Here is a 21,550-nt window from a genome sequence, read left to right on the forward strand (position 1 = left end):
CGGGAGGACTTTCTGGAGGACTTCCGCTTTGGGTGTATCATTTTCAATTTTGCATAAGCAAAATGTATTCATGTATTTTTTTCCCTAAGTCCCAACTGAGTTACTACGTTCATTTTTCAGTTTTGTGAGCTTTATAGAGCAGGGTTGATGCTGTAAAATGAACTTGTTACAGATGACCAAGACTTTTATAGTGTTTTGTCAAAAGGCCAGGAGAAGTCTAAAAATAGGAATCTAAGGTTAGCAAACTTGTTCTGGTTCGGTTCTGTGAGGAGGACGCAAGATAACTGAGTTACTGGGAAGCTGTTAACTGTGGAATAAAGTGGGACAGTTACAGAACAAAAAACATCTGGCCTTGCTGAATAAAGATAAGATTTTGTTCCACTTACTTACACATTTGGCACTGGATGATTCATTTTGAATTACAGAGCTAATTTCCAACTCTTTGAGGTGGAAGTACCTAAGACATCAGGCCTCAAACATGGAACCAGGACCACTTAAATTAATCTATGGTAGAAGCATTCTGATGGCACTTTACAATTTAGTAATAATGCCAACAGTACCATATCTAGCATGCACCATGGTAACACTTACTGCATCAGAGTGTTTGCAGAAGGGACAATAATCATTAAATTCTTATGATGCAAGCGTCTTACTTATCACGTGATCCTCACAGCCGTCCCTAGGAGTTTAGAGCTGTTGGTGACTTCACTTTACGGGGTTAGAAACTGAGGGTCAGGGAGGTTAAATAGCTGCCCGAGGTCACATGGTGCGTGGCAGAGTGGAATTTCAGCCCCAGCAGTCAGACCTCAGAGCCCGCATTCTCCACCTCTACCCTTAGAGTTGATACCAACTTGGATGTCTCATAGGCACTTCAGGTTTCACTGTAGTTCAAAACTAAACTAAAACTTTATCCCCTTGCACGCTCACCTTGATGGTTGTTTTTTGATTCTCTGTCTCATTGAATGTCATTTCCTTTTCATCCAGCTGCTGGATGAAAACCTATTGGACATTCCTGACGCCTCCTTCCAGTGCGTTCAGTCCTCAGTCTAATCAATCACTAGCTCATTGTAAATGTTACCTCTTGAATCCTTTCACTTCTTCTATTTCTAACTGTTAACCTCAGACAAACCTGTATTGCTTGGCTGGGTTGCAGCTTGTGGCTCGAAGTGTCAGTCCCTAGATACTTGGGCATGGTCTCTGCGTATACAAACCAACACCCCTGCGCCTCCTCCCCGGCCCCCGGTTGTGTATGTGTGTTTATACTACTTAAAACTCCCTCAGTGGTCGCTCCTTGTTTTTTAACAGGGCAGTGTAATGTAATGACAATACCTGGCCTGGGCTGACCTCTCCTCTCACTGCATACTCTCTTCCTTCTGGATGACAGGACCTTTCATGGGGCCATGACTATTTTATGATTGCTCCTAAGTTGCCCCTGCCTGGACTTGAGCACTCTCTCTTCTCCCGGTCCCCCTGTAATAGAGAACAAATCTGACTCCATATTGGATCGGTTCCTTTGACTTTGACCACCGTGCCCTGTTCCCTAGGCTTAGTCTTGCTAGCTCTGCACTCACGTAAAGATAACAAAGTTGCAGAATAGAGAGTAACGCTTGTTTTGTTGGAGGTTTTGCAGGAGCACCATCACCTGGCCCCCGTGGAGGGCTGCAGGAACAAAGAATTCTTGCACCAAGAAGTTTGCACCAACCAACCACAGCCCCTCCTCTGTTTTTTTGTATAAAAGGAGCCGGTATTCTGACTTGAGGAGGATGGTTTTCCAAGACATTAGTCTACCATCCTCTCGGTCTGCCGGCTTTCCGAATAAAGTCGCTATTCCTTGCCCCAGCACCTCGTCTCCTGATTTATTGGCCTGTTGTGCGGTGAGCAGAACGAGTTTGGACTCGGTAACACCCCCAGCTCCTACTCATCTTTCTAATCTCAGCTCAAATAGCTTTTCCTAACCAGCACCCCCAACCCCCGCCCCAGAAGGTATCAGTTCTGGTTACAAATTACTGGAACACCATTTAGAGCATGTAGAGCATTTTGAATCGTATATTTTAATGATTAGTTTATTGTTTGTCTTTCTTTGCTAGACTAGTTCCTTGAGGGCTGAGCACCAAAATGGGTCCTGAGTGCATCTGAATGAGTGCACATGTCTGGTTCCATCCATTCGGCTTCCTTCATGAGGGAGCTGAAGCCCGAACCCTGTAGGGTTGTCGTTCTTCCTTCCAGGGTGGAGTTGGGCACTTACTGGTTATTTAACCTCCCCAAGTCCCAGTTATTTTATCTGTTCCACAAGGATAAAGATAGTACCTACCTCTTAGGTTGTTTTGGGGATTACATGAGTCAGTAAACATGGGGCGCTGGGAACATCATGAAGTACCCAGTTAGCAGTAGCTGTTGCCATTAGTGTTGGGTCCTACCCAAGGCCGTTCGGCTGTTTAATGCGGAGCCTGCCCTGGACACCAGTTCTCCTTCATGACTTTCTCCGTGCTGAGATCGTTTGAAATTCTTGCAAATTTATTCTGCCATGAGCCAGAGTTCATCTTTGTACTTTCTTTGAGAAATGGGTTTTGCAAACTGCCTTGAGACGGCGTGTGCACGTGTGCACATTTTGTTGTCTTTAACCAATTACAAACAAGGATCAACACCACCCTCACCCGCCCCCTTCAACTAGACGGAAGGCATTTCTGATGTGGAAGGAAAATTGGTTTTATAGGACTTTGAATATCAAATTAAGGTCTTTGAAGTCAGGTATTTTGGAAATAAGAAATAATTAAAGGGTTTTAAGTAGGAGGTGAATTCTGTGCATGGAATTATTTTTAGAAAATTGATCTGACTACAGCAGTTGGAATGGAAGGCTGGATTTGGGTGACGCTCTCTGATGAAATTAGGGAAGTTAGGAGGGAGAGCTGCGCTTTGTGGGAGAAAAAATGAACTTTTATGGATTCAAGTTGAATTGCTTGTTGGACTTCTAAATGGAGGTGGCTTCAGGTTAAGTACATGGGACAGAGTCAGGAGAGAAACCTGGGAAGGAAGTACTGAAACTATGTGTGTAGTATGACTGAAAAAAGGTAATTGAGATATTAACACCTAGTATGTGAGCAAAAAGGCTGATCCTAACATAATTGTTAGCTGTTATGTACTTTTGAATATACTTGAAGGTGATGAAACTCTATTTTACGTAGTACTGTGTACGTCAGAATTTTCACCAGTCAGCACGGCCTTCCCACTAGTTAATCTGATTTAGTGATGTGCAATTTAGTAAAATGTGGCAGATTACCTTGGTTGTGTTTAAGGAGAGATAATTGAAGGAGACATGCAGTTTTGTAGTCCTTCTCTGAAAGACTGAAGAAAAGCAGTAAATATTAAGCGCTAGATTGATTTTATAAGTATGTTACATATACCACATTCTTCAAAAATATGCATCAGAAGGAAGGAAAACATGAAAATTGGGATAAAGCTCTTGACATGAACCTCATGGAGGTGGTAGATTCGTAAGTCCCAAGATAACCAGCTTGTGTGTGTGTGGGAGTCCGTAACGTGAATACCTCACTAACTCAAATGCTTGTTCTTTTTTTTTTCCTTAACTAGGAATTGTGGTGCTTGGAATAAACAGAGCCTCTGCCAAAAATTCATTGAGTAAAAATCTTATAAAAATGGTGAGTGTAAAGATTCAACTGTTTGCTTCTAATATTAAGATACAGTGTTGATATCAATCTGAAAATGATTTTTCCCCTTTTCCCTCCTTACCCTCCCTGTTTCTGTTTAGCTCTCAAAAGCTGTGGATGCTTTAAAATCTGATAAGAAAGTACGGACCATAATAGTCAGAAGTGAAGTCCCAGGGATATTCTGTGCTGGTATGTAAATAGATTAAGTTTTTAAAACTGTAGTCTAATTTTTCCTTAGTGATCGCCTGTTTTCCATTATAAAGTGTTCTGTGGTTTGAATGTCATTACCAACAATTCCTCTTTGTCTGTTTTTTTACTGCTTTACAAGAAAAGAAAAATGCTTTGTCAGTATTAGAGACTTTTACAACGTGTGGAAAAGTTGTTTTGGAAGTTGAAAGAATAATTTGAGCCATTAAAATATTCCTTGCTAGTACATGAATAATATTTATGAAAGATCAACTGGGAAGGAAACATTGCGTCTTTTAGTCACAACAGTGTGTTCTGTATTTATGAGTTGTTTAAAAAATGCTTTATTTGAGTAGCAGTAGCTGCCCCAGGACAAAGTGTTAAGTATAGACATTTGCTTTGGAGATTGGTGTTTGTCGTAGTTCTCACTCAAGTATGTGTCCACAAGTCAGATTTCTAAATTGGTATCTACAGCAACGAAAGCTGGTCTGTTCTCCATTTGTGCTGTATTACCAAAAGCCAGAGATCAAGTTGCCTTGCATTTTCCATATTTGTCAGTATTTCTTTTTTGTTTTTTTTTTGTTTTTTAATTTATTATTTATTTTTAAAAATATTTTTTATTGATTTATAATCATTTTACAATGTTGTGTCAAATTCCAGTATAGAGCACGATTTTTCAGTTATACATGTACATACATGTATTCATTGTCACATTTTTTTCTCTGTGAGCTACCATAAGATCTTGTATATATTTCCCTGTGCTATACAGTATAATCTTGTTTATCTATTCTACATTTTGAAATCCCGGTCTGTCCCTTCCCACCCCCCATCCCCTTGGCAACCACAAGTTTGTATTCTATGTCTATGAGTCTCTTTCTGTTTTGTATTTATGTTTTGTTTGCTTTTTCTTTTTTCAGATTCCACATATGAGCGATCTCATGTGGTATTTTTCTTTCTCTTTCTGGCTTACTTCACTTAGAATGACATTCTCCAGGAACATCCATGTTGCTGCAAATGGCGTTATGTTGTTGTTTTTTATGGCTGAATAGTATTCCATTGTATAAATATACCACGTCTTCTTTATCCAGTCCTCTGTTGATGGACATTTGGACTGTTTCCATGTCTTGGCTATTGTAAATAGTGCTGCTATGAACACTGGGGTGCAGGTGTCATTTTGAAGTAGGGTTCCTTCTGGATATATGCCCAGGAGCGGGATTCCTGGGTCACATGGTAAGTCTATTCCTAGTCTTTTGAGGAATCTCCATACTGTTTTCCATAGTGGCTGCGCCAAACTGCATTCCCACCAGCAGTGTAGGAGGGTTCCCCTTTCTCCACAGCCTCTCCAGCATTTGTCATTTGTGGACTTTTGAATGATGGCCATTCTGACTGGTGTGAGTGATATCTCATTATAGTTTTGATGTGCATTTCTCTGATAATTAGTGATATTGAGCATTTTTTCATGTGCCTATTGATCATTCGTATGTCTTCCTTGGAGAATTGCTTGTTTAGGTCTTCTGCCCATTTTTGGATTGGGTTGTTTTGTTGTTTCTTATTAAGTCGTATGAGCTGCATATATATTCTGGAGATCAAGCCTTTGTCGGTTTCATTTGCAAAAATGTTCTCCCATTCTGTAGGTTGTCATTTTGTTTTCTTTATGGTTTCCTTTGCTGTGCAGAAGCTTGTAAGTTTCATTAGGTCCCATTTGTTTATTCTTGCTTTTATTTCTATTGCTTGGGTAGACTGTTTTAGGAGAACATTTTTGAGATGCATGTCAGATAATGTTTTGCCTATATTTTCCTCTAGAAGGTTTATTGTATCTTGTCTTACGTTTAAGTCTTTGATCCATTTTGAGTTGATTTTTGTGTATGATGTAAGGGAGTGTTCTAGCTTCATTGCTTTACAGGCTGCTGTCCAGTTTTCCCAACACCATTTGCTGAAGAGACTGTCTTTATTCCATTGTATATTCTTCCCTCTTTTTTCGAACATTAGTTGACCAAAAGTTTGTGGGTTCATTTCTGGGCACTCTATTCTGTTCCATTGGTCCATATGTCTGTTTTTGTACCAATACCATGCAGTCTTGATGACTGTAGCTCTGTAGTATTGTCTGAAGTCTGGGAGAGTTATTCCTCTAGTCTCTTTATTTCTCTTCAGTAATGCTTTGGCAATTCTAGGTCTTTGATGGTTCCATATAAATTTTATTATGACTTGTTCTAGTTCTGTGAAATAGTCAGTATTTCTAAGTCATGAGATTGAATGAATCTGTTTCAGTTAGTAAAAAATGTAGCTAATAAAGGTAAAAATGCTGATAATATGCAGTATCATTGTAATTTACTAATAAGTAAATGAAGATAGAAGTTGACTGAGGCATAAAAAATTTTTTTTTCAGTAAAAATATAAATGGGATAATCCACTTGAGATAATCAGACACTTGAGGGAACAGCATACAGTGTTTTATTCATCCCACAAGTATGTTTTGAGCATTTCGAGTCTACCCAGAGCAGTGCAGGGGACATGGGGGGAGTGTTTCTAGACAGAATGTTTTTAGAGCTGTCTTAGTTGTGGCTGATGTTGGTCAGTTTCATTGTTAAAGGTGCTCAGCTTTTCAAGCTTCAAACTCTGTAGCTTCACCTTAAAGTAAGGCAGGATTCTATGGTATTTAGGAACATTCGGTATAAATGAGTTGTATTTTAGCTTTTGGTATAATGTACTGTGTCTAAGAGGATTAGTTCAAACTTGAGTTTGGTAATCAGAGAGAGCAGGATTCTTCTCGTCCGCAACCTGGGCGGTGATGTTCTGAGTACAGGCTTCTGCTCTACATCTGTCGGATGCGAGTGACGCTGTTCTCCCGGTGGGGTTGTCAGAGGCATCATGTGGCAGTGGACGTCAGTGCTGTGCCCGTGGTCATAGCTGTCACTAGTTTTTATAAGGGCTTCATGTATTGAAATTTTTTTCCCCTTAAACAATATGAAAACCTTATACGGAGAGGATTGGGACTCTGGTGAAAACCTTACACGGAGAGAACTGGGACTCTGGTATCTGTGGCCTGAGGACCAGGTGGGAGGCTGTCTCTCCAGGTGCCCGGGTCAGCGCCATGCTGATGGTTCTGAGGGGCCCTGATGGGCTTATCGGCCAGACGCAGAGCAGTCTGGGGGCTTCTAAGGGAGGCCCACTTGCATGAACCTTGGAGGAGTGACAGTGGTGCCGTGAAGGCGGAATGACATTCGGAAGGAGGTGCTGATGGTCGTAACTCGTCACTGGCTGTGTTGGTAATAGGTTTTATAATTGTAACACTGTAATTCCTGGTAGAATTCTTTTTGTTTTACCTCTGCTGCCCATTTGTTTTGTGTCTCCACATTGTTAATGCTCTTTGGAAAAGGCTTTACACTTCAGTACAGTTTACAGCTGTCTTTTATGTGTTGCCTTTTTGGGGACATACTAGGTAATATACCAGATGCTTGACCAGATTAAATACTGTAGCCTGGACTACGTCTTCCCAAGGGCTGAGCAGGTCTGTTTTCTTTGCTCTGTGTGCTTTTCACGATGAGGGTAATCTCCTATACTTTAACTCATAAGGTTTGTTACTGTATTTTGTCCAAAAAAAAAAAAGTTTGAATTATAGAAAAATTGGAGAAAATCATTTGTTTGAGTAACTTAGAGTGTATAATAGAACCATTCTTTCAAATTTCTCTGAAAGGTAGTCTTATGTATATTTGAAACAGGCAGTTTAGTAGGTCTGTCTTTATTAACACGTACACATTAAGAGTACTGTAAGTCTGGGTAAACAAAATCTGTTTACATACTTAAAAAGAATATTTAAACTTATATCCTACATTAGTATAAAAATCTTACTTTTACTCAGACCTCATTTATTTATTATTGTTGGAGAATAGCCTTTCACATCGTTAGAGCTTTAATTTCTGTTCTGAAGCAGACATATTCAAAAACAAAATCCTCAAAAACGTGCTCATTTATTGGTAACCCGAACCCCCTAAAATTATTCATTTTCCCTCTTCCCTTTCTGCCCCCGCAAAGATTTCTCTTCTCTGTACGTCTGTATTCTGGTGGCACCTTGTTTATTTCCCAAAACTTAAATCTTATGAAGTGGTCTTGCCTCAAATTTCTTGAGGATGGGAACTTCTGTTTTTCGTTTTTGAAAATCATCTTAGGTGTTCTCACAACACAGCACGCAGCAGGGACCCAGGAGGTGTTTGCTGAACCTGATCAGCCTTTGCACTGTGCTGTGATTCACTGATGGTTTTTTCAGGGGCTGCTGGGATGTGAGCAGTTTCTCTGAAATTCACTGGTCGGGTCTCTGGCTCCTGACTTTGGTTCAGTCTTCCACGTCCTTTTTCTAATATGCTACAAGAACAGATAATTAAGCCCTGTTCATAACACGATCCCTCCATGCACTGGAGGTTGGACTGACTTCTCATTTAAATCTATTATTTAGAGTGTACAATCGTATTTTACTTATCTTTACATTTTTTAAATTAGATTTTAGTTTAAAAAACAGGTAGTATGTCAACATGTATGAAATGTAGACAATATGTGTGAAAAGAATACAAAGAGAAGTCCCACTCTTACCCCCTCCCTCTACGCCATTCTTTCCTGAATAAAAACAGCGATGTTTATTATTTTATTTCATCCTTTTAGTATTTCAATATACAGATGCATACAAATATACGTAAATATACAGATATATGTGTACTCGGTAGAATGTTAAGATGCTATATTTAAAGTGATAATGCGAAAAGTATGTTATAGTGTGGAAAATACATGTAATAAGAAGAGAGCTATGTGTGGCATGTCACTCCCATTATGGCTGCACCTGTGTGAGCTGGGTCTACAAATAAAGTCACAGCTTAGGAGCGATGTTTTCCTTTTTCCGCCTTCAAAGTTTCGGTAATAATAATTATAGTAAGAAATTATATTAAGGTAATACATACAAAGTAAATAATTTTGAAAAAATTACCAAGTATGTTTAGTGTATTTTTCAGTCTTGGTAACTAAAATTGTGACATTAATTGCATTTCTGAATTATTGTTGCAACATTTAGGAGGAAAAATTTCAGAATAACAAGACCTTACACAACTCTTCAGATGCTTTCATTTTACAGAATCTCTGTGAGGTTAAATACCTGGTTAAAGGTGGTGGCTTCGCTGGAACTACTTCTGACTCCTAGGGCGGGTTTTCTTTACTGTACCAGTGATTTTTAATCTTTTGGGATATGAAGTCTCCTTTTTAAGTTCTTACAGTTTCGTGCACTTTCACACTGTGGTGGTCCTGTGTTGACTGAGATGATGTGTTATGTCAGATGCCACTCTGGGTACAGTAATCTATTTAGATGAATTTTCTGTTTGACTACAGTGATGTCTAGATCCAGAAAAAATACATGTCGTAGTTAGCATGGCTGGAGACCACGTTTCCTCCACATGCATGTTTTCAGATAACCGTGCTGCGCCCTGGGCCCGACTCCAGGTTGGGAGTCAGTGTCGTGGATGTATCTTTCTTGTGGATGCACTGCTCTGGGTTCATGGCTTGCCGGAACGTCTCTCCGTATCCTGAGAAATAGCATTTTGGTAGTCAGGACTCACTGTAAAAGGTTTAGGAGTTAGAATTTTAATATATTTAATGGAATTATGAAAAAGTCCTTTTAAACTAGGCTACTGCATCAGATGTGACTGTTTGATCCTAGTCATCTGTGTGCTTTTGTCCTGTTAGTGTTCTGAGGCTAAGTAGCAAAGTACACACGTGTTGTTTTTACCATAAAATTTTTGAAATGAAATTTTGTGAGAAATTACTGAGTCTGAGGATCTTTTCTTTTGAAATTCCTGAAATAGATTATAAACAGTTCCTGGTAGTTGATTCCTGTATGTAGAACTCTAAATTGAGTGTTTCGCTGAATTACACTGGTGTGGGTTTTTTTAAAAAGTAAAGGTACTTTTGCTTCTGCTTTTGAGTTCTAGTAAATTGTCTTCTGACTAAAAACTTCTCACTAAAATTGTTAACATGCTTTATTGAATGTTGTATTTTCAAATGGAGGTAAATGTCATGACATGATTAAATATATGGGGACCTCTGACTAGTGAACTTATCTATTCAGTATTGTTTCAGAATCTCAAGTTATCTCTGTGTATTTGAGTGTTAGTCCCTTAGAGAGTTTGTAAGTAAAGGGAAAGCTAGATAACCTACAGATTTGTGTTTAGTTTAGCATAGGATTCTTTTTTTTTGGAAATTAAAAAAAAGTCTGTGTTACAGAGATACGAATTACTTGCAAAAATATGCCAATTTTAAGTATACATGTAGTTGATTAATTTTGACAGATGTTTAAACCGTGAGGATAGTTGTGCTATAGAACATGTTCTTCACTATAAGAGCTTTCTTTTTTCTTTTTAAATTGAAGTATAATTGACTTATAACACTGTGTTAGTTCCAGGTGCATGGCAGAGTGATTCAGTCTCTCTCTACGTTACGAAACGGTCACCGTGATAAGTCTAGTTACCATCTGTCACCGTACAAAGTTATTAAATATAATTGGCTGTTCCCCTGTACATTTCATCCCTGTGACTCATTTATTTTGTAGCTGAAAGTTTGTACCTCTTCATCTGCCTCCCCTATTTCACTCATCGTCCTACCCTTGCCCCCTCTGGCAACCACCTGTTTATTCTCTCTCTGTGACTCTGGTTTTGTTTGGTTATGTTTGTTGATTTGTTGTGTTTTATAGATTCCACATATAAATGAAATCATATGGTCTTTGTCTTTCTGTGTCTGACTTATTTCATTAAGCATAATGACCTCTAGGTCTACCCATGTTTTCGCAAATGGCAAGATTTCATTTTTTTAATGACTAATATTCCACTGAAAATATATGTCATCTCTTTATCCGTTCATCTGTCAGTGGGCACTTAGGTTGCTTTCATATCTCGGCTGTTGTAAATAATGCTGCCGTGAACATAGGGGTGCATGTGTTTTTGAATTAGTGTTTTTGTTTTCTTTGGAAGGCTACCGAGGAGTGAAATTGCTGGATCATATGATAGTTCTATTTTCAATTTCTTGAGGCGCATCCATACTGTTTGCCATGGTGGCTGCATGACTTCACATTCCCACCAGCAGTGTGTTAAGAGTTCCTTTTTCTCCACATTCTCACCGACACTTGTTATTTGTTTTCTTTTTGATAATAGCCATTCTGACAGGTGCGAGGCAATATTTCATTGTGGTTTTGATTTACATTTCCCTAATTAATGATTTCATGTGTCTTTTGGCCATCTGTATGTCTTCTCTGGAAAAATGCCTATTCAGGCCTCTGCCCATTTTTTAATTGGGTGTTTGTGTTTTTGATGTTGAGCTGTATGAGTTCTTTGTACATTTTAGATATTAACCTCTTATTAGGGATGTCATTTGCAGAAATATCTTCCCATTCAAGTAGGCGGCCTTTTTGTTGGTTGACAGCTTCCTTCACTGTGCAAAAGCTTTTAGTTTGATGTCGTCCCATTTGTTTGCATTTGCTTTTGTTCCCCTTGCCTGAGGACTTACTTACAAAAAACTTTTGCTAAGACCAGTGACAGGAATGCTGCTTACGCTTTCTTCTGGTTTTGTGGCTTTGGGTCTTTAATCCATTTTGAGTTTGTTTTTGTATATGGTGTGACTGTGGAGTCCAGTTTGATTCTTCTGCATTAACCGTCCAGGTTTCCTAACACCATTTGTTCCCCTGGTGTACATTCTCGCCTTCCTTGTTGCATGTTAACCGCTCCTCTAAACGGAGGGCCATTTCGGGGCTTTCCGTTCTGTTCCCTTGCTCTGTGTGTGTGTTTTGGTGCAGGTACCATGTTGTTTTGATTACCGCAGCTTTGTAGTGTGCTCTGAAATCGGGGCGTCTCATACCTTTAGCTTTGTTCTTTCTCAAGATGCTTTTCCCTGTTTGGGTTCTTTGGTGGTTTTATACAGGTTTTAGAATTATTTGTCCTAGTTCAGATGCCATGGGTCTTTTGATGGAATTGCACTGAATGTATGGGTTGTCTCGGGTAGTGTGGTCATTTTAACACTGTTCCTCAGCCCGTGAGCACAATGTCTTCCCGTTTGTTGGTGTTGTCTTCAGTTTCTTTCATCGTTGCCTTGCAGTTTTCTCAGAGTAGGTCTTTTATGTCCTTGGTTAGATTTGTTCCTAGTTAATTTCACTATTTTTGATGCAGTTGTAAATGGGGTTATTGTTTTATTCTCTCTTTCTGATAGTTTGTTGTTAAGTGTATAGAAAGATCACAGATTTCCGTATATTATTTTATACCCTGCAAGTTTACTGAATTCCCTGATGAGTTCTAATGGTTTTTGGTAGTGTCTTTAGGACTTTCTGTCCAGGGTATCCTGTCATCTGCAAACAGTGACAGTAAAGTTATTTACATCCAGTCTTCTCCTGAGCTCACTGAACGTCTTTGTGATCTTTATCTTGAACTCTTTATCAGGTAGTTTCTTGTCTCCACTTCACTTAATTCTTACGGAGTTTTCTTTCTTTGGAACATTTTCCTTTGTTGCCTCATTTTTCTCAGTTCTCTGTTTTTACCTCTCTGTATTAGGTAGGCTGGCTACACTTCCCGATCTTGGATAAGTGGTCTTACGTAGGAGACGTCCTACGGGGCCCAGCAGCACGCGCCCCTCTGGTCCCCAGAGCTACGTGCTCTAGGGCTGCCCCCTATGTGGGCTGTGTGAACCCTTCTGTGATGGCAGGGCTGACTGCTGTGGTCGTGCTGCGAGATGGGGCTGACCTCTGGCCTGGTTGGCTGCCAGGCTCTGCCTTGTGCAGAGGCTGCAGGTCACTGGTGGGTGGGGCTGGGTACTGGGGCAGCTGGCTTTGGGGTCAGGTTGTCCTGGGGCTGGTGCCAGCCTGCTTGAGGGTGGTGCTGTTAAAAATCTTTCTTATGCCCATATGGTGTTGTATAGCCTATCCCCTCCCCTTCTCCCACCCCCTTAAAACACTGATCTCATTGCTCTTACCATAGTTTTTCCTCTTCTAGAATGTCCTACAAATGGAATCCTTCTGTAGGTGGCCTTTTGTATCTGGCTTCCTTCCCTTAGCGTAATGCTTTGAGCTTCACCCATGATACGTGTTTCAGTAATTTCACTTTATTGCTAGGTATGATTTTCATTATGTCGCTGAGCATTTGTTTTACTTTCTAAATAGTCCACTGCATAGTTACAGCACAATTTGTTTATCTGTTTTGCAGTTAATGGTCATTTGGGTTTTTCCACTATTTTGGCTTTTACAAGCATGTTTTTCTTTCTTTTGGATAAATAATTAAGAGTGGAATTACTGGGTTTTATCGTAACTGCACATTTCATTTTATGAGAGACTGCTGCTATTTTCTAGCCGTTCTGTGTTCCCGCCAGCAGTGTATGATAGTTCCAGGTGTTCTGCATTCTCGGCAACACTTCATATTGTCAGCCTTTTGTTTTAGACACCCTAGTGGTATGTAGTTACATGTAATTGTGGTTTTAGATTGCATTTTTTTAATGCGTAATGACTTTGAGCATCTTGTCTGGTGCTTTTTTGTCACCTGTATATCTTTTTTTGGTGAAGTGTTTATTCACATCTTTTACCCATGTTTTAATAAAAATAAAAATGAAAGATTGTCTTTTTATTGAGTTAAAGAGTTTTTAATATATTCTTGATACAGACCTTTTGCTGATAAATGATAAAGATAAATAAGAGTATTTTTACTCCTACTCTTTGGCTTGTCTTTTTCTTAACAGTTTGCTTTGAAGAACAAAAGTTTTTCAGTCGAAGTCCAGTTCATCTATTTGTTTTCTTTTGTGGTTTGTTTCTATTTTGTGAGCTAAGAAACCTTGACCTACTCCAGAGTCACAAAGATTTTCTGTCTGTGTTTTCTTCCAAAAAGTTTTCAGTTTTTATGTTTTATAGTTAGACCTGTGATTCATTCTTAGTTCATTTTTGTATATATCATAAGGTGTGGATTTAGGTAATGTGGTATAATAAAATATATATTTGGTTTTTGCCCTCCCTGGCAGAGAGCTCCTAAAATCCTGGGAATTTCTTTGGAGTAATGAGTATCTTTTATGTGCTAATGAGATGGCTGAAGGTAGGGGCCCCGGATGACTTTAGAATGGGGTGGTTGCCAGAAAAATCATTCCTGGTGTTAGAGGGTTAGAACTTCAGCCCCGCTCCCCCAAGCTTGAGAAGGTAGCGGGGCCAGGGATTGAGTTCAGTGTCTGCTGGACAATGGTTTACTCAGTCACGCCTAGGTAGTGAAGACGCCATAAAAACCTGTGAACGATGAGGCTTGGGGGGTGGTTCCAGGCTGGTGCGCATGTGGGATTGTCGGGAGGGTGAGACTTTGTGCCCGCCTCCCTATACCTTGCCCTGTACATCCCTGCCGTTTGGCTGATACTGAGCTGTGTCCTTAATAATAAACTGGTAAGTGTAAGTAAAATGTTTTCCTAAGTTTTGTGAGTGATTCCGAGTGAAGTATTGACTCTGATGGGGGGTTTGTGGGAACATGTGAATGTTTAGCTGGTTGATCAGAAGTCTGGGTTCTCCCCGGAACTTAGGACCAGCGTCTAAAGTGAAAGCAGGCTTGTGGGGCTGCGCCTTTCAGCTGTAGGACCCACGCTAACTTAGGGAGTCAGCATCAGAATTGAATTGAATTGTTGGACACCCAGTTGGTGTCAGAATTGGCGAATTGGTGTATAAATCACCCCCTCTCTCCCCATTTAGTGTCAGCAATAGGCCTGGCTGGACTGACCCCTAGAACTCAGGAGGTGCTTGATTTATTATTACTGGTTTATTCTAAAGGCTACAACTCAGGAGCAGCCAGGTGGTAGAATGCATAGGGCAGGCACCCTCCCAAACATTTGTTCAACAACCTGGAAGCTTCTTTTTTTTGACAGGGGGAGGCAATTAGGTTTATTTATTTATTAGAGGAAGTGCCAGGGGTTGAACCCAGGACCTCGTGCTTGCTAAGCAAGCGCTCTACCGCTTGAGCTACACCCTCCCCCAACCCGGGAAGCTTCTTGAACCCAATTGTTAATGGATTTTACGGAGGTTCCATTACATAGCCAGGACTGACTGAATCATCAGCCATTAGTGATCGGTCTCTGGTCCCTCTACTGTCACCAGAGGTTGAGGGGTAGGGATGAAAGTTCCAGCCTCTTGTCATGGCTTGGTCCTTCTGGTGACCAGCCTCCATCCTAAAACTGTTAAGGGGCCCGCCAGCAGTCATCTCATTAACATAAACCCAGCTGTGGTTGAGAGGGGCTCGTTATAAATAAAAACAGTATACCGTCATCACTCAGGGAATTCCAAGGGTTTCAGAGCTCTGTGCCAGGATACAGTGACAAAGACCACATAGAGTTTTTATTATACTTCAGGGTTGTTTTTTTAATTCATATGTATGTCCAGTTCTGTCATCATTTATTAAAGACTAACTCTTCCTCCACTGAATTATCTTAGGGCCTTTCTAAAAAGCCGGCTGCCATATGTACGTGTGAGCTATGCCCAGGCTCTCTGCGCTTCACTGTCTCAGTTGCTCTGTACAAGCCTTGAACATTCTTGGCTAAATTCAGTCCTAAACATTGCGTATTTTTTGATGATACTATAAAGTGGCTGCTCTTAATTTAGACTCCCGATTGTTACTGCTAGCATGTGGAAATGCGATTGACTTGTGTGTGTTGACTTTGTATCTTGCAACCATGTTAAACTCACTTTTTAGTTCTGGGAATCATTTTGTAGATTCCTTGGTATCTTCTAGGTAGATGGTCAAGTTATCTGCAAATAAGGACAGTTTTACTTCTTCCTTTCCATTCTGTTGGCCTTTTGTTTTATTCTTCTCTTAAAATTAGGCCTTTATTGTGATGCTGAATAGAAATGAAATGTCCATCCTTGCCTTTTCTTCAACCTTATGGGGGTGCATTCAGTCTTTTGCCATTAAGTGTAATTTAGCTGTAGATTTTTTCATCAGTGTAATTGATGAGGGTGAAAAAGTTTCTATTCCCAGTTTGTTGAGTTTTTTTGTCTGTTTTTTTAATCATGAATTGGTGTTGAATTTTATCCAAAAATTTTTTGTACCTATTAAGATGATTATGTGGTTTTTCTTTTTCAGTCTCTTCATATGGTGAATTGATTGATTTTCAAATATTAAACAACCTTGTGTTCCTGGAATACACCCTTCTTGGTCATGATGTACTATAGTTTTTATATATTGCCGGATCTAATTTGCCAAAGTTTTGTTGATGAATTTTGCACTTTGATCGTGAGGGAAATTGGTTTTTAATTTTCTTGTCATGTCTCTGTTTGTGGTGTCAGGGTGTTACTGGTCTCATACAATGAATTGGGAAATGTTGCAGTTTTGTTTCTTCTGTTTTGCTGGACGAGCTTGTGTGGAACTGGTGTTGTTTCCTACTTGGTTGTTACGTAAAATGCACCAACGAAGCCGTCTGGTCTCGGAGCTTCTTTGTGGGAAGATTTTTAACTAAGATTTGAATCTCTTTAGTAGATAGAAGACTATTCATGTTATCCATTTCTTTTTACGTTTTGATAAATTATGTCATTTAAAGAAATTGCCTGTTTTATCCAAGTTTTTAAATTTATTGGCCTAAAATTGTTCATAATGTTCCCTTATCCTTTTAATGTCTATTGAATCTATATTGATACCTCCCCTTTCATTTTTGATATTGATAATTTGTCATTTTCCTTAAAAATTCTAGCCAAACTTTGATTACTTTTCTTGATTGTTTCAAAGAACCAGCTTTGATTTCATTGTTACTGTTTTTTTCCTATTTTCTGTTTCATTAATGTCATTATCACTTTCTTTCCTCTGTGTGCTTTGGGTTTAATTTACTTCTCATTTTCTAGCTTCTTAAGGTGGAAGCTTAGATCATTGATTCAGTCCCTTCCTCTCTCCTAATACCAGTGTTTAATATTGTACTTCTAATTTCTCCACTCGAACATGCCAGAGATGCCATTAAAAATGGCTTAGATTACTCTGTTTGGGGAAGTAATAATTATTGGCTGTTGCTAATTCATTTCTGACCTTGTTTCCATTTTTAAAAAAATACCTAAATGATGTTTTATGCTCTTAGATGTTATTTTCTTTTTTAAAAATAGGAAGTATGTATTAGTGATAACTCGCCGACTCCTCTCTCTGCTTCCACTGTTGCCCCGCTGAGGCACACTCCCCATCGTGTAGCCCGAGGAATCTTAAAAAATAATCACTTCACACTTCCTGCTCCAAATAACCCTCAGAAGTAGAGTGTGGTGGCTGAATAACGCCCCCGAGGATGTCCGTGTCTTACTCCCCGGAGCCTGTGCGTATGGGATCTCAGCGCAGAAGGGGCGTCACGGATCCGTGTAAGTCAGAGATCCTGAAACGGAGAGGTCGCCCTGGGTTACCCAGTGGGGCGATGTGTAGACGGGTCTGTGTAAGAGCGAGGCGGGAGGGTTAGAAGTTGGGAAGAGAAAGGAGAATCAGGGAAAGGTCTGCGAGGGGAGAAGTGACGGCAACGCAGGGGAGAAGCCCTGCGCCGAGGAGCGCGGACGGACAGCCCCGGGGTCGGCGAGGCGAGGGGCTCGGCCTCGGGGGCGCAGCGCTGCCAGTTTCAGGCCCCTGACCTGCAACTGCGGACGATCCCGCTGAATTTGTGGTTACTTGTGGGGAAGCTGGTGCCGCACGTGTGGGGCGCGGGTGCTTCGCCCTTTCCCGCCGCGTCTCGCCCCTCCTGCGCCTTGCCCGCCCGGCTTGGCCTCGCAGCCCTGGTTCTCGGCGGGACCGAGCTCAGCCCCGCTCAGACTCCCTGTGCCCGGCGCTCCCTCTGCTCAGGTGTCATCTCCTTAGAGAGTTGTGACCGTGTCATTTTAGCCGAAACAGGCGTCTCCACTTCCCCTCACTGTCTGCCACATTTTCCTATTTTAGCTTCATCTTCTCAGTTCCTGAATTTATTTTTTAGTTGTTTGTTATCGATCTGCTTCTTGTACAGATGAGCTCAACCCCTGGGGTCGGGACAGGAGCCCAGCGCCCGCACAGCGCCGAGTCCACCGAAGGCGCTTAACAGATAGTTGATGGGATGAAGAACTGAAACATTTTGGTTGCAGATGTAGTGACGTTGGCAAAGTGTCACGGTTAAGTAAAGCAAGCTTTGCTTTTTGGTACAGTGCGTGTATAGGTGGCTTATAGAGTGAAGAAGAGGCAGCTGCTCTTGGCCATTCTCCCCCAGTCCCGTGTCCAGGCCTGCCCAGTTAGGTCCCCTTGGTGGGGAGGGGACGTCAGAAGGCACTAGAAGCCAGAAGAGGTCTTCCGTGCAGAAGTCCCCTCTTTCACGAGGCCAGGGGAGTGTAATTCAGCCCATGACCCTGGGTCAGGTTCGGTATCACTCCAGCTGCTGGAAGGGCAGAGCTGAAAAAATTAGGAAAAAAAATAAGAATTTATATCAGTCTCTCCCTCTGGCAATTTGTATTTAGCAGCACAGGCTGCTTTCTGAGAGGGTCCCATGGGAGCCAGAGTTAGACTGGACTAGGGTTAGGCAAACTTTTCAGTAAAGAGCCGGATGGTTTAGGCTCTGTGGGCCTCTTGCAGTCTTTATCATATGTTATTAAAAACATTTTTTTAAATTTTTATGACGCTTTAGGAAAAAGCAGACTGTTCGTAGCTCAAGGGCCGTATGAAAGCTGGGTGCAGAGTGGCTGCGGTGTTCTGAGCCCTGGTTCGGCTGCTGTTCCTTTGTCTTGCCTGCTTGACAAAGTCCATTTCCTGGGACCTGGCCCCTCACTTGCAGCTGGGGAAGCCGGACTCAGCTTCCTCGAGCTTCACAGGAAGGTGTTAGACACCTGGCCCGTGCAGGCTGTGTTGTGTGTCTTAACACATGTTAAAAGTGCCCTCTTTTCTTGTGTGATGGATGAATGATCCTGCTGACAACTCTGCAACTTACAGTTGTGCAAATATTCTGTTCAGTGAGATCACCGTTAGGGCGAATGCTAGACTCAAAGGCCACTACCATTTAGGAGTATCTTGAGGTTTAAGGTTCCTGGAAACCTCCTGGTTAGAATTTCCATGTGAGTAACTTAGGACTTTTGGGGGCAGAATAAGATTTGAGAGATGGAGGTAGTCAGTGTATTCACATTTTCTAAAATAAAAATAAAGCCAACATGATTAATACATTACATATATTACATATTACAATATAACTTACTCATTTAAAGTATTTGTAATATTATATACTTGTTATCTCTTAACTGTAAACCTCTGGAAGCTTTCTCTTCTTGAACTGTATGAAGTATCTGTAAATTGGTTTTGCTTTCGTAGAGATAGGAGAGCCCTTACTGGGTGTCCTTCTGAAAGCGTTGTTTTGTCCTGGCAGGCGTTACTCTCCTGGAGGATCTGCCCAAGGCTTTTGAGGCTTGTTTTGAAAGTTTCTGGTGTCTTCACTAAATACCCAGGTCTTCTGTGTGTTGTCTCGGTTCCTGCTGGTCATGATGGGAACACCGGGAGTTGCTCAGGCCAGAGCTCCCCGTTGTTCTTTCTCTGATAGTTGCCTGTGAAACGGCAGCCGCCCCGGCTTAAAGCTTAAGGGAAGCCCGTGTAGATTATTGCAGCCCTTTGCCTGAGAGGCGCTCTCCTCTTTGGTTCCCTGGCCTGCAGCTTCCAGCCACACGGCCTCCCTGAGCTCTCGTCTCTGGGCATCAGCAGGACCACTGTGTTGTTGCATTTAGGGCCCTGCCTTACACCCCAGCCTAGAAAGCACCTGGGAAAGAAAGCTGGAACAGTCGCTGGGCTCCCCGATCGGTCTGGCACTGCTTGTCGATCAGCTTCTGAAAGATGCTTCATATGACTGGGAGAGGGGGGCTCGTGCTCCAGTACCACTGCTCCACCACAGTCAGAGGCAGGCGCCTCCAGTTCCCTCAGCGGGGAGTGGTGCTTAGGAGCCAGCATCTGAGTGCTCAGGGTGCTCCTTGTTTCTGGGGCGTCTCTGCTTCTAGGCCCTTGTACTGCACACAGCTCAGAAATAGGGAGGTAAGACAATTAGATTATATGTATATACACACATACTTATGTCAAGGGCTGTATTTATATATTGGAAACCATGAGTTCATACAAATAACTGTTTCCAGTTCATCACCCCAGGATCCACTCTCACTCTCTCCCGTTCAGTAGATGTCTTATTTTTAGTATATTTACTCATTTGCTCATTCCTCTAGTAATGGAGAAAATAGTTTCAAGTGACTGGTGCGTACCACTATGATAAATACACTTTCTAACTAGAGTTTAATACTTAGAGTATTTATGTCTTTAGACTGAGGGTAGCGAGTAAAAATACTGTGTTGAAAAGTTATTTACATGATTTCCCCCTCAGTTAATTACGTTTAATTCATACGAAGTAAAATCAGGTTTCCTCACTCGTTTATTTCACCTTGAGTATGTGAAGTGTCAACACAATTTCGAAAGTCAGAGCAGTCCACGGAGGTGTCACTGCCCCTTCCTCCTCTAGTCCCTTCTGATTTCCACCCTTGAGGGTTGTTAATGAATCTCGTTAGTTTCTAGTTTATCCATCATGTTTCTTTCTGCAGAATTAAGGATATGCTTGTTTAAGCATCTCCATTCTTGTACCAGTAGCGTCCTGTACATGCTTCCTTTTATCCTTCACTTTTTTCTGTTAATAGTATATCCTGGGAGTCACTCCATGTTAGTTCACAGAAATGTGATGATAGCTGGAGTATATGAGGGTTAATGGGACTTTCTCAGGATGGAGCTGTGTCCCCAGTTTGCATGCTGATGACACCGATCCTGGCCCTGTTTGAGACGGAGCAGTGATGAGACTTTAGAAGAGAAGCCTTCAGGCAAGCCGGGGGGTCTGGGATGCTGGGCAGAATGGAGGTTCTGGGTTATGGTTGGTGAAAGGACACTTCACTGTGAGGAAGAACGAAGGCCTGTTTATTAGAGCCTGAGTTCTGATAACATTCTGTGTCAGAGCACTCATTTTCATTTAATGGGGAGTTGCTATAAATGACTCTGAGGAAAATTTGCTATGTAGATTTTTTTTAATTAATTTATTTAGAGAAGTTTTAGATTCACAGCAAAGTTGAGAGGGAGGTACAGAGACTTCCCGTATACCCCCCGCCCCCACACACGAGGGGCCTCCCACGTTATCAGTATCCTCCACTGAGTGGTACCTTTGTGACAGTTGATTAACCTCCACGCTTACAAGTGAGTAACCCTGCACAAGGGTTCACTCTTGATGTGCGTTCTGTGGGCCTGGGCAAATGTAAAATGGCTTGTATCCGCCATTGTAGCATCATACAGAGTATTTTCATTGCCCTGAAATTTAGAAGCCAGCTGTGCTCAGCCTGTTCATCCCCTTCACCCTCACAACCACTGATCTTTTTACTGTCTTCATGCTTTTTTGCCTTTTGCAGAGTGTCAGCTGTTACAGAGTATGCAGCTTTTTCAGATTGGCTTCTTTCACTTAGTAATATGCCTTTCAGTTTTCTCCATGTCTTTTCATGCCTTGATAGCTCTTTCTTTTTATTGCTGAATAATTTTCCACTGTGTTGACGGATCACAGTTTGCTTATCCATTTACCTGCTGAAGGACACCTTGGTCACCTCCAAGTGCTGGTGATTATGAATAAAAGCTACTGTGCATAGCAGTTCAAACTTCTGAGTGGACGTGTTTTCAACTCCTTTGGGTGACTACCAGGGAGCG

General features: G+C 41.3%; 1 protein-coding gene across 3 annotated transcripts in view; it reads left to right on the top strand.

Annotated features, from left to right (window-relative positions):
- Window positions 1-21,550, top strand: part of AUH (AU RNA binding methylglutaconyl-CoA hydratase) — a 146,205-nt gene that overhangs the window by 14,912 nt on the left and 109,743 nt on the right. For 2 of the 3 annotated variants that reach the window (XM_072952732.1, XM_072952731.1), the window contains exons 2-3: window positions 3,589-3,656; window positions 3,767-3,854. The exons of the other annotated variant lie outside the window; for it this stretch is intronic. In XM_072952732.1, the coding sequence (XP_072808833.1) occupies window positions 3,589-3,656; window positions 3,767-3,854 (156 nt within the window). The remainder of the gene's footprint in view (window positions 1-3,588; window positions 3,657-3,766; window positions 3,855-21,550) is intronic. 3 annotated transcript variants of the gene reach the window in all.

Source organism: Vicugna pacos, chromosome 31, assembly GCF_048564905.1.
Source record: "Vicugna pacos chromosome 31, VicPac4, whole genome shotgun sequence".
Lineage (NCBI taxonomy): Eukaryota > Metazoa > Chordata > Mammalia > Artiodactyla > Camelidae > Vicugna > Vicugna pacos.